Source organism: Hydra vulgaris, chromosome 03, assembly GCF_038396675.1.
Source record: "Hydra vulgaris chromosome 03, alternate assembly HydraT2T_AEP".
Classification (NCBI taxonomy): domain Eukaryota; kingdom Metazoa; phylum Cnidaria; class Hydrozoa; order Anthoathecata; family Hydridae; genus Hydra; species Hydra vulgaris.
The window spans coordinates 40,587,238-40,603,120 of record NC_088922.1 but is presented as its reverse complement, the minus strand read 5'-3'; the positions used below and the strand labels follow the sequence as shown (position 1 = coordinate 40,603,120).

At 26.5% G+C, this 15,883-nt stretch overlaps 1 protein-coding gene across 1 annotated transcript in view; it reads left to right on the top strand.

The window, feature by feature from the left end:
- The window catches only part of LOC100209732 (major facilitator superfamily domain-containing protein 1), a 79,183-nt gene that overhangs the window by 13,245 nt on the left and 50,055 nt on the right, over window positions 1–15,883 (top strand). The window contains exons 4-5 of the mRNA XM_065793219.1: window positions 4,237–4,346; window positions 13,326–13,381. Of these exons, the coding sequence (XP_065649291.1) occupies window positions 4,237–4,346; window positions 13,326–13,381 (166 nt within the window). The remainder of the gene's footprint in view (window positions 1–4,236; window positions 4,347–13,325; window positions 13,382–15,883) is intronic.

Below are 15,883 nucleotides of genomic sequence, written 5' to 3'. Positions count from 1 at the left end.
TGAATATCTGCATAACAATTATGTTTATTAGCTATCAATGTTTTATTATTAATGTTGTTGTATTTTGTTCTAATGTGTGTATAAAGGTTGAGGGTTATTTTAAAAATTGAGGTACTTATTGCTGTGAGGCAGCTTGTTGCTCAATACATTCGAGGCATTTTGTTGCTGATTTTATATAAATATTATAAACTGGAGTTGCAAATGCGATCTGATATACACTGTGTACAATTTTTGTCCATAGTTAAATGTTTCTCCTGATGAATAAATATTTTATCCATCCTATATAAGCTTCGATGCAGTTTCCGAAACATGTATATCCCAATTACCATTAAACATAATGGTGGTGCAACATCAAACATAAAGTAATTTTTTTAGGGTTGTTTTTACTCATATGCATCACTTTGCATTTTTTGTATTTAAGTTTCATGTGCCATTTATCAGACCATTCTGTAATATCATTTAAATCTGTAGCTTGTCTGAATCTGGAGCATCTTTAATATGAGCTATAGTATTGCAACCATCAGCATACAGTTTACAAAAGAAGTAAATGATAACTGTTGGCAAATCATTTGTATTAATAATGACCAAAAGTGGAACCAAAACCCTATGGCACACCACTAGTTATGTCTTACGTGGGCAGACGTAACTAGTGGCACACCACTAGTTACGTCTGCCCAGTTATGCTCGTTCTTGCCAAGAACAACTCTCTGCTTTCAATTACTTTGAAAGTCACCAATCAAGCAAAGTATCAGTTATTTTATTGTTTGTGTTCTTAATCTAGGCACTCTAGGTTATTAGGTTTGACAAGCATTTATGAAACTATTGATATTCCGATGCTTAGTCTTATCTTAAAGAGTAGATACTTGTCAATGCCTAAAATTAGATCTAGTTAGGCAATCTTTTTTTCATGGTACTTGACACAACATTCTAGCAGAGCAGATTAATTAGCTGGGCCAAGACCATGTATTAAAGTATTTTTTATATTTTTTGAAGACATTTGTCATTAGTGTCACATCATTTTTGAGATAAATATAATGATATTCACCAAGCATTTTATAGCTAAGCATTTTTTATGCATGCTTATAGTCATTATTTTTTCATTTCTTTGACAAATTTGAAAAATCTTTTTTTTTTTTTGATGGTAGTTATTTTGGATAAGGCGTGTTTAGGTTGCATCTTTGTCTACATTGATTACATCATTAATTTTATCAATCGCACGTGTTTGCTTCTTGTTTTATTTTTGTTTCTCTTTCTGGTGTTTTTCTATAGATTTGTTGTTTTATCATCTCATTAAGGCCTAGATTTCCTGTCATGATCTAGGCAGCAAACTGAAAGTCAGTTAATTTCAATGCATTTGCAATGACTCCCCTTATTGTTGCAATAGTAACAGGCATTTTAGATATGTTTGATGATGCATCCATTCAATTGTCAACTTACTTTGAGTTTGGTATGAGAGAGGTGAGTATTCGTTTTAAGTTATTTAAATACTGTCAGATAACTATCTGCCATCAATGTGGTGAGTTTTTCAGACTCTCTCATGTTAAATTGCAGTTTGATCTTTTCTACTACCTTAATCTTTTCAAAACCATAGCTGATGACAAGTGCTTTTAATACTTTAAACAATTCTGTGGAAACATAAGGTTTAGGCTGTTTTTGTTTAGCCTGAATGAAATTGCAAAGATCAGCTTGAAGTATTTAATATTATTAAACTATTTATTTCTGTTGTATACTGCTGGGCCATGGTATAAAACAGCACTACCAATTTTATGCAATTACCATTCTCTGTAAAGGATTTAATAGAAGCAAACAGTGCTGTGGTTGTTTAGAATTCTAATTGTATTATAAATCTAAAAAATATCCTGCTGCCATAATATCTCTCTCTAAAGTTGAAGACATCGATTTGCTATAAAAACAAATTTTGAATTTTTTTTTGCTCCTATTTAGCTTGTTTGTGATTTTTATGGTAAGCCTCCTTGCCCCAGTAGTTTGAAGGAAATAGATCTAGTTAGATATCAAAAAATATGTAGTAGCTGAACAATTTAAAGAGTTACTTATAATGAGGAAGTGCAATTAGACAAAAGTTGGCTCACTGTAGCCATTTTAAGAGGAAACAACCTAATGCTTCATGGCAGGAAATTAACCCTTATAAACACAACAAGATGCCAGCTGAAGAAACCACTAATATTTATGCTGAGTGTACTCAGTATAGAAATTAGGCTTCATAACAAAAACAAATAAAAGTCTATTCTGATAGCTCACTCTGTCCAACTCAAAGAGGACTACAGCAGTGTCAAGATGTTGAAGTATGACAACTATGTAGAGGACATCATAAAAGAATTTAATATGATGTCATTTCTCATGGGTTTTCAAGACGGTTTCATAAAATTTCTTTGTTTCCTTTGCCTCTTTGAGTATTTATACAAATATTCAACTTACCTTTAAGAGTTCTCTTTCAGGGTTTGCATATGCAGTGTCAGGGGTTGATCCCTGACAGCAGGGATGCAGAGTCCCAAAAGGACTACGGCTTTATATCTCTACTTTTTCCAAGTCTGTAGTGTCCAGAAGCTCTAAACATGATTGCTGACTTATGATCTGCTATAAAAAAAGAAGGTTATGAGATTTAATGACTTGAAACTTATTGTTTTTAAGCCCAAAGTCCTGGAGTCCTGGACTCCTTGCCGCCATTATACCTAAGGACTCCGGGTTCAAAAAATGATTGTTCCTCTAACCTAAAAGTCTTAAATTTTTTTCCTATTAGTAGTCTATAAACTTATTTATATTTTTAGAGTTTCTGGATACCAAAAACTTAGATAAAGTTATCTTTTTGTGACTTTTAAATCCGGAGTCCTTTTTGGGACTCGGCATCCGTGCCTGACAGGCATGCTCAAGTATGTCTTGTAGGCCTAGCACCTTTTACGGCTTTCTTAAAATACTTTTTGTTCTTGTCTTTATAAATATTGACCTAAGAGTGTTTTTTTGTGTGTGTTGTTTTTTCTACAATAGTTGTAATATTAGTATCGAGTCTTTCCACAGTTTCCTTAATTATAGCTTTTTTATATATCTGTTTAGCAATAGACTCAATGTAATCTGCATAGACATTTGTCAGCTGTTGCTTAAGTATTACTCTGTTAAAAGATACAATCAGGCTTTACAAATTATTAATAGCACATATCATGATTTTTAAGAAAATATCTGAGTTTAAGTTTGAAATGATTAAATCTGCCAATCTTCCCGATTTCTTGTAGCTTATAAGCTTGAAGTATCACCCACCAGTTTTTGTTGTATTTAATATATAAACACCGCTTTTAAGTTTTCTCTTTGAAATACAAATTGGAATACAAATCTCATTATTCTGAACAACTGGTACTGGTTCTGTTGATGTTCATATTCTTAGTCACAGGTGCTGTAGTTTTTTATAATAGAGTTTGTCTAGGTAGTACTTTATAAGTTTCATTAAATCTTTTGTGACTAGACTTGATAGCAGCTGCAGCGTGCCTATCAATACCAGTCAACCCCTCGTGTTGTTAAACAATACTAGTCAAAACATTTTCTGTGCCTATAGTTAATCTCAAATTTATTAGATTATTACAAGAAACAATTTTGAAATTGAAACTATATGAAAAATAAGTGATCGCAAACTGCAATTTTATATCTACTATTACCAATAGGCATAAAATTTTAGTTTTCTTTAAAGGTTGTATTTTTTCATATAATTAAATTTTTTATTGTTTTATACTGTTTTTATTATTAGATTTAATTTGTTTTGTTTTATTGTTTTTTATTTTCATTCTATTGGTTTATTTATTTAGAAATAAGTGCATCAGAATGAAAATAAATTGACTATCTAAGAATAGATAGTCAATTTATTTTCATTAGAGTGTATATATATCAACTAACCATTTAGGGATGGGCGCAGTAAAATGTACATATATCGAACATACAAAAAGTTTAAGGTTGGCAGTAAATTGCAAACCTCAAGTACTTGTAGGTCAGTAGTAGTATCAGTATTGCCAAACACTGACTCTATATCTGAGTATATCTATTGTGATCATTTAATTAATCTGTATACAGTTATGGCCTTAAAGATCCGGCCATCATGTGAAAGCATGTATTTGTGTGCTGATATCAAAATGTATCAAAGAAAGTTTAGTTTGTAAATCTTTGGAATCAAATTTGATAATATTTTTACTTGAATTTTGTATTGAAATTTTTTATAATTTTGAATTTTTTTTATAGAAGTATGGCAAAAATTGTACAATAAAAACAAATAACGTAACTGTATGCAAAGAACATCTTGGTTTGTCGGACACAGAGTATAATCTACTTTACACAGTTTACGCTTGGACGTATGTACTATAAAATAAAAATTTATCTGAAAAAGTTATTTTATGTTACAAATATGCTTCTAATATGACAACGATCAAAGATAATCTAATTATGCAATTTCATAATTTAATGGACTTCTCTAGAGTTCTGATTTCATTATTCTATAAAAAATAACAGTTTTTGAGACTAAATTCATTTAAAATCTTTATTTCATTTAAATTTTAAATGATATAAATATTTGTTATAATTTGGTATTATTTCCAGCATTGTGTTTAAAGCTTTTTTTAATTTGGGTTGAAAAGTAAAAAAAATTTTAATTGGGGTTGAAAAGTACAAGCTGACTACATCCAGTGAAACTTGCACATCTTTTTATTAATAGTTTAACTTTTGCAATATAATCAATAAGATTAACTTCTGTCATGTTTGCTGTAATCATCTCTTTTGGTACCAGTGGCATATTTTAACCAATCTGTGACTGGTTAGATATTGTGGTATTTAATCACTTCTTTTTATCTCTCTTTTTTATCTCATTTTCCTGATTTTAATAATCTGAAATCTATAAACAATTGATCTGGAACAACCTTTAACTAATTTAAAGAAAATTTTTTAAATAATTTCTTATTGTCAACGATTTGTTACAAAATTTTTGCTAACATGTATTAAAGAATTTAATAGTTATCGTTTTTATATGGATTATTATTACTTTTAGTGATTTTCTGTGTCTAATATTTTAAAAACAAACAACAATAAAGTTTATTTTGGTCATAAACTTATTTTTTTGTAATCTTAAAGTCCTTTTATTAACTTTTATAATCACTTATCATAGGCTGTTATAATGAAGAGCTTTAAAGAGACTACCAACTCCCAACAGATGTTATTGTTCTTATTAAAGAAAACATTAAAAAATAAATTGTTTGAGCTAATTTTTTTAAATTAAAACTAAATAAATGTATATCGATTAGGGCCGGATATAGTTTTAGCCGGATTTCTGAATTTTGGTCAGATATTTATTACATTTATTACATTTTATTTATACAAATCAATGTTCTTTCTATATTCTGTGAACTCCATGTTTGTAATGGTATCTGTATTTATATTTCTTTACAATTCAATTAGCTAAGCCTAATTTCCAATAACAACTCAACGAAAAATTCTGAAGGGATATTCACGATATTCTGAAGTGAAGACACACGAGTCTGAAGTGAAAACATATATGTGGTTAAATATACATTCAATAAAGTTACAGTGCAGCGGGTATCGATGCAAGATGGAAGTCAATTTGAGCATACTGAGCAGCAGATTGACAAAATTGAAGAAATTCCAGCAAAACAAGTCCGGCTGGGTAATTCTTCTACATCACCATCATTACTCTGACAATGTATTAATGAAATTGTTCAGTCTATGTCCGCTGGTGGCACAGCACATGAGCAACAATTACCTACATGAATTGACACTCAGTTAAGCCAGCATCTGGCAGAAGCAGAAATGAATAGACATGCTGATACGCAACAGTGGTGGAGTGACAACATGCAACGATTGCCAACTCTGGCTATAGTAGCTCACATTTATTTTGGTATCCCACCGACAAGTGTACCATCAGGACGTTTGTTCAGTGTAGCTGGGATGGTCTCAATAATTATTGTAGTTCGTTCCTGCCACATAATGCTGCTCGCTTAATGTTTCATTAAGCGAGCAGCATTATGTGGCAGGAACATAACAAAACAATTGATAAAATCCTTTATCAATTGTTTTGTTATGTTATGATATGTTATGTGAAATTGTGTCCTTCTATTTTAATAACAACAATGAAGTTTAACAGAAAACAGTTGTCACTTAGTATTGAGAATGGTCAACATTGTTGGCCATTCTCAATATCAAATAGGGACGTACAGGATTTTGGCTCCTGTAATTTTATTTTAAATTCTGGCTCTGACTCCGGCCGGCTTTATCAGTAGAAATCTGGCTCCGGCTGGATTTGAAAAAATTTAATCCGGAACAGCCTTAATATAAATAAACTAAATTTGTTGTTTGAGTTGAAGCTCGCCTTTTCCATTTTACACTGTATCTTGTAGTCTTTATAATATACTTCATAATCGACAGGCATGATTATTTAGTTTAAGTGCTTTTATTTTTTTTAGTTTTATAATATATCTAAGTATTTTTTTCACCCCAAATTCAGCAAATCATATTTGTTATGTAACTTTGTATTAATTCTCAAAAAATATTCATAACAAATTAAAAATGAATTAGTATATTTGATTTTTAGATTTTATTGTTTAAAGTAATTTAGTTATTATTTTATTAACGCAACCAGTTGTCCGAATTATTTTTAAATTAATATATTTTTAATATATTTTGTTTTTAAAATTTATAAAAAAAGCGTTACTTATTGATTTTTATACAATTATTATACTTTTTATATTATGTTAGTTTTGAGGTGACTAATGTCTTCCTGATTTGTCAAAGAGCTAAATAAAATTAATTATTATTAAAAAGAAGACAAAATGTATAGAAGAGAACTCAGTAAGAGGGTTGCCATTCATTAATATAGGATTAAGATATCTCGATCGTATTGTGATACAATCAACATTAAAACTCCTAGTTTTGTTGGAGTTAAAATTCACAAGCCACTGTAAACCCCAAGCTTTTTTAGAAGTGAGATCAGGCTCAAGATTGACTGCCTGGTGTAAACGATCAGGAAGACTTTTTGTCAAGACAGGAGTATAAAGTTGAGTCGTCAGCAAATAGAGCCACTTTAGATGTAAGATGGTCAGAAAAATAAAGATAAGGAAAATACAGAAAGATACAGAAAAAAGGATAAAATCTTGAGGTATCCCAAAAATTACTAGAAATTAAGAAGAGTGTCTGCCTTTAAGGATGACTTTAATAAAGTGGTTAAAAATAATTGATTTAATTATCAGATCTCTTATTCCTTCCTGCATGGAATACTGTTGTCATGTTTGGGCTGGTTTGCTTCTTGAACTTTCATCCCATCATTGTAAAATTCTGCCATCATTGTAAAGTTGCATCTCTTCCTCTTTTCAAAAAATATTATCATGGACACTGCTCAAAGGAGCTCTCATCTGTAATTCCATCAACCAAAACTCATTCTTTCTTGACTTGACATAAAGCAAAGCTTTTTGCTGTAATCTAGATTTATTACCGGCACTTTAATGCTTTGGAACATTCTCCCATCTTCATGTTTTCCTGACTCATACAACCTACAACTTTTTAAGTCTACTGTCAACTGTTTCCTTGCTCTTTAACTCTTTTCCTTGTTTTCTAGTAACTTTCAACTTAATAGTGGTTGCTTGCAGTCTTTAATAACTGATTTAGTAAAAGTTGCTTGTTGGGAGTAAATTAGATTTTAAAAAAAATTTTATTTGTCAATTTTGTCACTTAAATCTTCAAATAGATAAAATATGCAATAATGATTAAAAAAAAACAATTTGATATAAATATATTCTTACATGACAAACAATATAAATTTCAATTATTTGTGAGAATATGTAATTAGGAAGTTTACAAAATAAATATACTTTTATATAGTTAAATAATACAAACCAATTAAATTTATCATATAAGTATTTATACTTCATTACAATAATAACAAATCTTGTTTTAAATAAAAAATGCTTAATGCATTAGCTTAACGTGATATTTGATGTCATAAAATTCTCTTTATTTTTTTATTTTTTAAAGACATTAACTTTTTTAAATTACTGCAATAATATTAATTACTGCAAAACGAGTTATTATTACTATAAAGGAATGTTTATTTTTTTTTTTTTAATATTAAATAATTAAATTTAATTACATTTTTAAAAATGTTTGATATTAACAAATTTCTTTCTTTTCAAGACATTTGCATAAATGAATTAAAATGTGTTAAATTTTTGAATTTTTAAATTATTATTTTTTAAATTTCTAATTGTGGCTTTGCAACTACAAATGATTTTTTATTTAAAAAAAATTAGAGAGTAACAAATAAAAAAGTTATGTTAATTTATTTGTTTTATTTATTAAAAGTTTTTTAGTTTGTTATTAAAATTATATTGCTGTATATATCGTTTATTAAAAATAATCGCTGCGATTTAACTTGTGTTATAAAAAAAAAAAGGTTACGTTTTGTGCAAATTTTTGATGCAGTCGTTTATTTAAAATTTAATTTTGAGTTTAAAAAAAAATGTTTAGGAAGGAAAGCCGAAAAAACAATTGCAATAAATAATATTTAGTAATATTGTTAAATAAATTTGACAATTAAGTTAAACCCAAGCATTAACTTTAATTTGATAAACTTAAATATATTTTTTAAATCAAAATTAAATTATATATTTTTAAAATCTAAATTAAAATTTATATTTTTTTTATCTGAATAAAATTATATACTTTTATGAAATTAGTTTTAAATTAAATCATATATTTTTTTATCTTAATTTAAGTTTTTTTTTATGATCTTTGCTTAGAGTTGCAAAAAAACGCGTTTTTTTCCTCTTGCATTTTTTTGGGTCAAAAAAACGTGTTTTTTTGTTTTTTTTGTTGTTTTTTTTTTATGTTTTTTTGGTTTTTTTGGTTTTTTTGACTTTTTAAACAAGTTTTTTATTTTTCTTGGTAAATAATTTGGAAGAGTTTTTGTTTTATTCTATCTATTTATAGTATATGATCATTATAATCACAAATATAATGTATTAACACCAATTTAAAGTTAATGTTTTAATAAAAAATTTAAAGAGCTATTTATTAAGTGTATTTATTAGGCGGTTTAGTATTAAGTTAGTTATAAATCTAGATATATTGTATGAGAATGTTTATTTGTCATGTTTTACTTCTTAAATATTGCTGTACATCCTAAATATTACACTCATTATATATAGAAACTATACTTGTCCATGACAAAATAACCATTTTTCATAATTTAAATATACTAATATACAATATGATGCTTATTTTATTTCAGACTTCAAATCTTTAAAGAAATAGACAACCCTAATATTTATTATGTAATAATTTAGTTTTACATTGTTTGTTACATATTTTGAATTATATTGCGAGTAACCCCTTATAAAAAAAACTTTATTTAATTTACATATTCTAATATTTTTGAATAATAATGTTTTATTAGTTTTAATTCGTTATTAATTTAGTGCTAAGTAGTGTAGCACTGTGTAGTGTAGTATATACTCAATTAAAAAAAAGGATAAATATTTAAGCAAAAAAATTCAATAATTTAGTAATTTTAACATGTATTTAAACTATAAGATATTCTAATTAGGTGTGCTTTCTGAGTTCGAGTCTTCCTGCCCTAGACTACCTTCATCTAATGATTCATAAACAAAGTCACTGTCACTTTCTATATTAACTGCTTCAGACTCTGACCAAGGCATTGAAGTGCTAGGAGCTTTATTCACACTTGCATTATTAATTTGAGGAGTAGTTATGCTTGTACCATTTTCATAACTGGTGTTTTCAACATTTTCAAGTTTTAAATTTTGAGAAATGAAAACTAGTTTCCCAGCCCTTTCAGTCGTTAAGTGATTTCTTTTTGCACTATGAATGTCAGAATAAGTGCTAAAACTTCTCTCACATACTGCACTTGAAGCTGGTAGCTGAAGAATTCTAGACAAACTTTTAATAGTTCAGTAAAGGAACACAACTCTTTCCACCAATTTATGGGTTGAGTTATTCTACCTGCAGTCCAAATATAAGGTTTTGAAAAAATACCACTATTTGATTGGTAATTAGCCAAGTCAAACATCATAATTTCTTTGTTTACTTCAGGCATACTTGCAGCAATGTTGTGTATTGCCTCACATGCATCAATCTATAAAAAGATTTTTCTTTCAATAATTTTACAATTACTTTATTAATTTAAATAGTATTTTCAAATTTGAAAATAGTATTTAATATTATTCAAAATTTTTCCAAAATTTTACTTTTAATCCCCAAGCCATTTTAGCCTTGGGCATTAAAAGTAAAACTTGGTTTTAAGAATCATATATGAATTATGTAAATACCTTTTGTTCTCCAGTCAAGACTCTGCCTTGAAATTTGGGATCTAGTATATTGGCAGCCAAGTGAATTTCTGGTACACAAACATCTTTTCTTTTCTTGAAGATTTTTTTGGCTTCTTCTTCTTCCTTTTTTGAGAATGGGCCAACTGTTAAGTTTTTAGAGTAAAGTAATTTATGAAATCTTTTTTTATGATTGTATAATAAAATTAGTTACATAGTTCAATTTTTTTTGTAATATACATTATATTTATACTTTTAGTTGTATTACCTAGTTTGCACAGGTAGTTTCAAGGAAATGCATGTTACTACACCAGCTGATTTTTTTTGTATATCTCTAAATGCTGCAACAGATAAATGAGAATTTTTTATCTCTTTAACAATATCAGTTACTTGTGACATCAAAACACTTAAAGTTGTCAATTTAAAAAAATCTGTGAACAGTAAATTTAAACCATGTGAAATGCATCCATAGCAATGAAGATGGGGATAACAATCTTTTAGACGAGTCCATGCATTTTTCATATTTGCAGCATTGTCAGTCACAATGCCCAAAACTTTATTAGGATTAATTTCTTCTAAAACTTTCTTTATTTTGTTTGCCATATATTCACCAGAATGGCTTAATTTTCCAACAATACAGTTTAGGATATATTTTATACTGTACTATATAAGTATTATAAACCTATTTACTGATATATTATTTCTGCTTACTGAAATGGTTTTCAGTGTTGTTTGTTATAAATTTAATATCAAAATTATTTATAAAATAATATGCATATTTTAAAAGTCTACCAGTCTGTTAAGTAAATCATTTTCTATTTTATGTGGAGTGACGATCCACTAGCATATATTGCTCGGGCTAGGTGTGTATCAATCAGTTCCTGCAAAAGATAATGTCATATTGGTACATCAGCCAATCATGAAACAAATCTTAAATCTATGCCTCATGAACTTTTAATAAGCTAGTTGCCTATCAGTTAATTCTTCAATTAAATCTTAAAATTTAAAAATATAAAACACACCTTTTCAGTTTTTGTCATGCTGTCAAACACGGAACTTGGTGTTTTACTTCTACAAATTGATTCAGAAGAGGATGTTCCAAAAGAATCAGATCGTGGATTTTTTGCTTTTGGTTCAGCATCTCCAGAAGAGTCTTGCTGTTTTTGACTATGAACTAATTTATTTGCATATAGACTTTTTATTTCTTTAGAACATTTTCAACATTTTTCAAAATGCTTAGTCATTTGAGTTCCGTTTTTAGACATAATATCAAAGCAAAAGGAACATTTAACTCTTTCCATTTTGCTAATTTGTTTCATGGATATAAATAAATTGGCAACTATGGTTTTATTTCTCCCTCTTGTATGGCCTGCTTTACTCATTTTTAAAACTAAAATTTACTATGTTATGCAAAATATCTAAAATTTAAATATAATTAAATAGAGAACATAATTGATTATTAAAAAGAGCTTTTAAAACTGCTTATAACTTTTTATTTGCAACTCAAAACCTTATAAGTACAGTAAATTAATAATAATAATAATAATAATAATAATAATAATAATAATAATATATATATATATATTTATATATATATATATATATATATATATATATATATATATATATATCAAATATTAAATAAAATTAAGTAAATGTATTTAAAAATAATAAATTTAGATAAAAAGTGTTTCTTGTGTCAATATATAACAATAAAGTCAATAAAAATTAAATAGAGGAAGATAAAGTTAACTTATAATTTTTTATACAGGACTGCTATAACCCTGTTAACCTAAACATTAACAATAAAACCTTTAAACATAACAAAAGAAAAAGAATTTTAGTCAAATTCAACCTTTGAAAAAAACAAGAACCAAAAAAACGCGTCACATCTCTATCTTTGCTTCAAGCTTAAAAAATCAATCATTTCAATAAAATAAAAACAAAATAAAAATAAACTTTTAATTTTATATGAGTTTTTTTCATTAGTAAATAGAGCTTATATCAAACCTAATTGTCATTCAAACTTTTGTAATGAATATTTTTACATAAACGTCATTCAAAAGTTAATGTGACTTTTTTTTAAATTAATTACTTCTATTATCTTACCGCCTATAGAATAATTTAAAATTAAAAAATAATAAAAAGTCACTTAACCGAAATTGCTTACTGCTTACGTAAAATCCTAAATTACTGCTTAAGGCGTGCGTAAATCAATCTACACATAACACTTTAAAATGAGGCCCAAATAACATTAAGTACCAGTGATCACTGCAATAAGCAAGTCAAGTAACCCTTGCAACAGTTTTAAAATTTTGAAATTAGTAAATGTAAAATTTCAAATTTTAAAATTTTGAAATTAGTAAATGTAAAGATTAGAAATTAATTTAACTTGAAAATGGAATAAAAAATTATTAAAAAAACAAAGAATTTCCTGGGTAAAGTCTACATTATGTCATATACTGAAACTCCTACTGTATTTGTAGATAGTGGTGTATATTATATAGGCTCTAAGATACAAAGTAAAATGGAGAAGGCAAGCTTTAATTAAAGTTTATTTTTAGTAGTATCAGGGATTATCTTTTTCTGGATATCTCCAGAATTCCAGATATTTTTTTTATTTTTAAGTTTTTCTGGATATTCAAAATATTTTCCATTCATACAAGTTTAGGTATGTATTTTTGTAATATATTTGTTTTTTAAACTCAGCTTAAAGCAATATTAAAAGAAAAATGAGGGAAAACAAAAAATTAGTAAATTTTAATCAAAAAAATGTTTTAGTAATTTTGTTACAATAACAATAAATTTTTAATAAAAATTTATTGTTTTTGTAACAAAATTACTTTATTTACATTATTAAGAAATATTTTATTTGTATTAAATTATAAATTTTTTATAATTTAATAGAACATAATTTCTTACTTCTTGTTTTTTTTTTATTTATTTTATCTACTTTCTGTCAATTTTTTATTTGTTTTATAATTAAAGGAATGTTTTTGTTGTGATTGGTGCTGGTGTTTTAATTGATAAATTTGGTCAAAGAGGTATTTTTTATTTCATATAACTAATTTAATTGTTACTTTTTTTTATATTATTTTTTACTGTTGTGTTTTAAACAGTAAGTTTAAACATGGGCTTTCAATGATGGCATACATTTAAACAGAAAATTTAAACTTAGGCTTTCAATAATAGCATACATTTAACAGAAAATTTAAACTTAGACTTTCAATGATAACATACGTTAAAACAGAAAATTTAAACATAGGCTTTCAATGATAGCATACATTTAAAGAGAAAATTTAACTTAGGCTTTCTATGATAGCATACATTTAAACAGAAAATTTAAATTTAGACTTTCAATGATACACTATTATGTCAGATTTTTATGCTAATTTTTTTTAAGAATTGTAAAAACTGATTTCTTATCTACTAATATTATACTATTTACCATTATATTTTAAGAAATATTTATTATTAACATTTTCATTCTTTGCCATGCTTTATTGTATTATATTGTGTCTGCAGCATCAAGGGGGAGTAAAAAAGGAGGGCTAATAGTCTATTTTAAAAGGTCTAGCTTAAAAGAAACAATTTATCTTTAAAGACAAAGCAAAAATGTACATCACAAGGCTTTGTCAGATTGAAAAATCAACAAAAAAAACCATACTGTTAGATTGTGAACAAACACCAAATTATTACATCACCATTAATTTTACTACAAAATAAGCTTGCACCAAAGTTCCACTATGAAAATAAATTTCTAATTAAAAATTCTAATATCATCAAAGCAAATACTTCATAACATTTATTTATATAGTTTTTGTTGTTACATTTTTTCAACTATGTTAGTTTATTCTACAAAAAGAATGCTCAATCTTAAAAGCAGTTTTAAGTTAGTAAAAAAACACTTACCTAACTTACGCTTCTACTTTATCTCATTTAAGCTTCTACTGTCAGTTTCAGGTTACCTGATGATCCTGCTGAAGGAGAAGGTGACAGTAGAAGCTCAAGTTAGATAAGTGTTTATTTACTAATTTATATATATATATATATATATATATATATATATATATATATATATATATATATATATATCTTTTTATCAAAAATAAATTGGTATAAAAAGTATATTTTAGATATTTATTATTAAATATACACATTGTAAAACCACTTTAACTCATAAAGAAATTTATTTAAACCTATTTGTTAACTGAAACAGGCATTTTTTAAGTAAAGCAAATCACTATTTTTTTACTCGTAAAGTATTAAAGGTCACATGATTGTTTTAAAGTGTAAACAAAAATTTACGCTTAAAACTAGAAAAATTGTTGTTAACCAGCCAAGTTTGAAGACATATTTCATAACATAACTAAAGATACAAAAAATAATTTTTTGATTTTTATATGTATAAAAGATTGAAATTTCAATAATTTGGTGCCTTTTACAAAAAATAATGATTTACATTTTAAAGTAGTAAAATTAAAAATAGAAATGCATTAGAAACAAATTATTCTTATAAAAATAAGCAAATGGCACTAAAAATCAGTTTTTCGTAAATATCGCAAGAAACAGAAAAGTAATCCCAAATCATTAGTAATATTTTAACAATATTTAATTTAATTCCTTTAATGTAAATATTTATTTAAAAAGGAAAGATAGATCCTTTTATATTTTTTTTATTTGGAGATGAAAAAATGTTTATAGAAAAAAATTACTATTATTTGTGTTAAATGATTAAAAATTTTGATAAATGATTTTTACTAGTTTAAAGTTAGTGAATTTTTATACTTTTTATGTGAAAATACTTTCTTTTTTTTTTTGATAAACTTGTGACATCAAGCTTGCTTTTATATTGAGTGAAACAGCCGTGTTTCATTAATAAAGACTCATCAGAAATAAATGATCAAATTAATAAAACATCAATTTATACCAAAAATTAAATTACAGGAAATTATAAATGTCTTAGCTACTGTAAATGTTTACACATTTTGTGGAATATGCTGACACTTATAAAAAGAATTCTTTAGAACTGTTTACTTCTGATTATTTTTAAAAAAGTATTTTTAAAGGGGGATTTAATATGATTATTTTTTGAGCTCGCTTATTTTTTTATTTTTTTTTAAGGAGAAACTTATTTTCATGCCTGCATGCAGAAATCAATTCTGATTTTTGTTTAATAAGCATTATTGGTTAGCTTATGTGTAATTATTTAAATATTTAAATTTTTATCTAGGCATAATATGCATTTTTTGGAAATATTGTTATATGCAGGTGTTGTTTTAAGGATGGACCGATTCAGTATAAAGTCATCAGTATTTTTATCTTTTAATTTCCATGCATTATATTCCATGTATTTTGATAGCATGATGTCCTTTAATACTTTTTGCTTTTAAAGGATCTTTTATGATTGGCAAAATGTTTTTTCAATTTACTGTTAAGCCAATATATCGTTTATCAGGTACATTCTTAGAGGAAACAACACATTTTTATACCATATTTTTTGATAAACATTTTCCACTCATTGGACAATGGTTTTTTTGTTTACA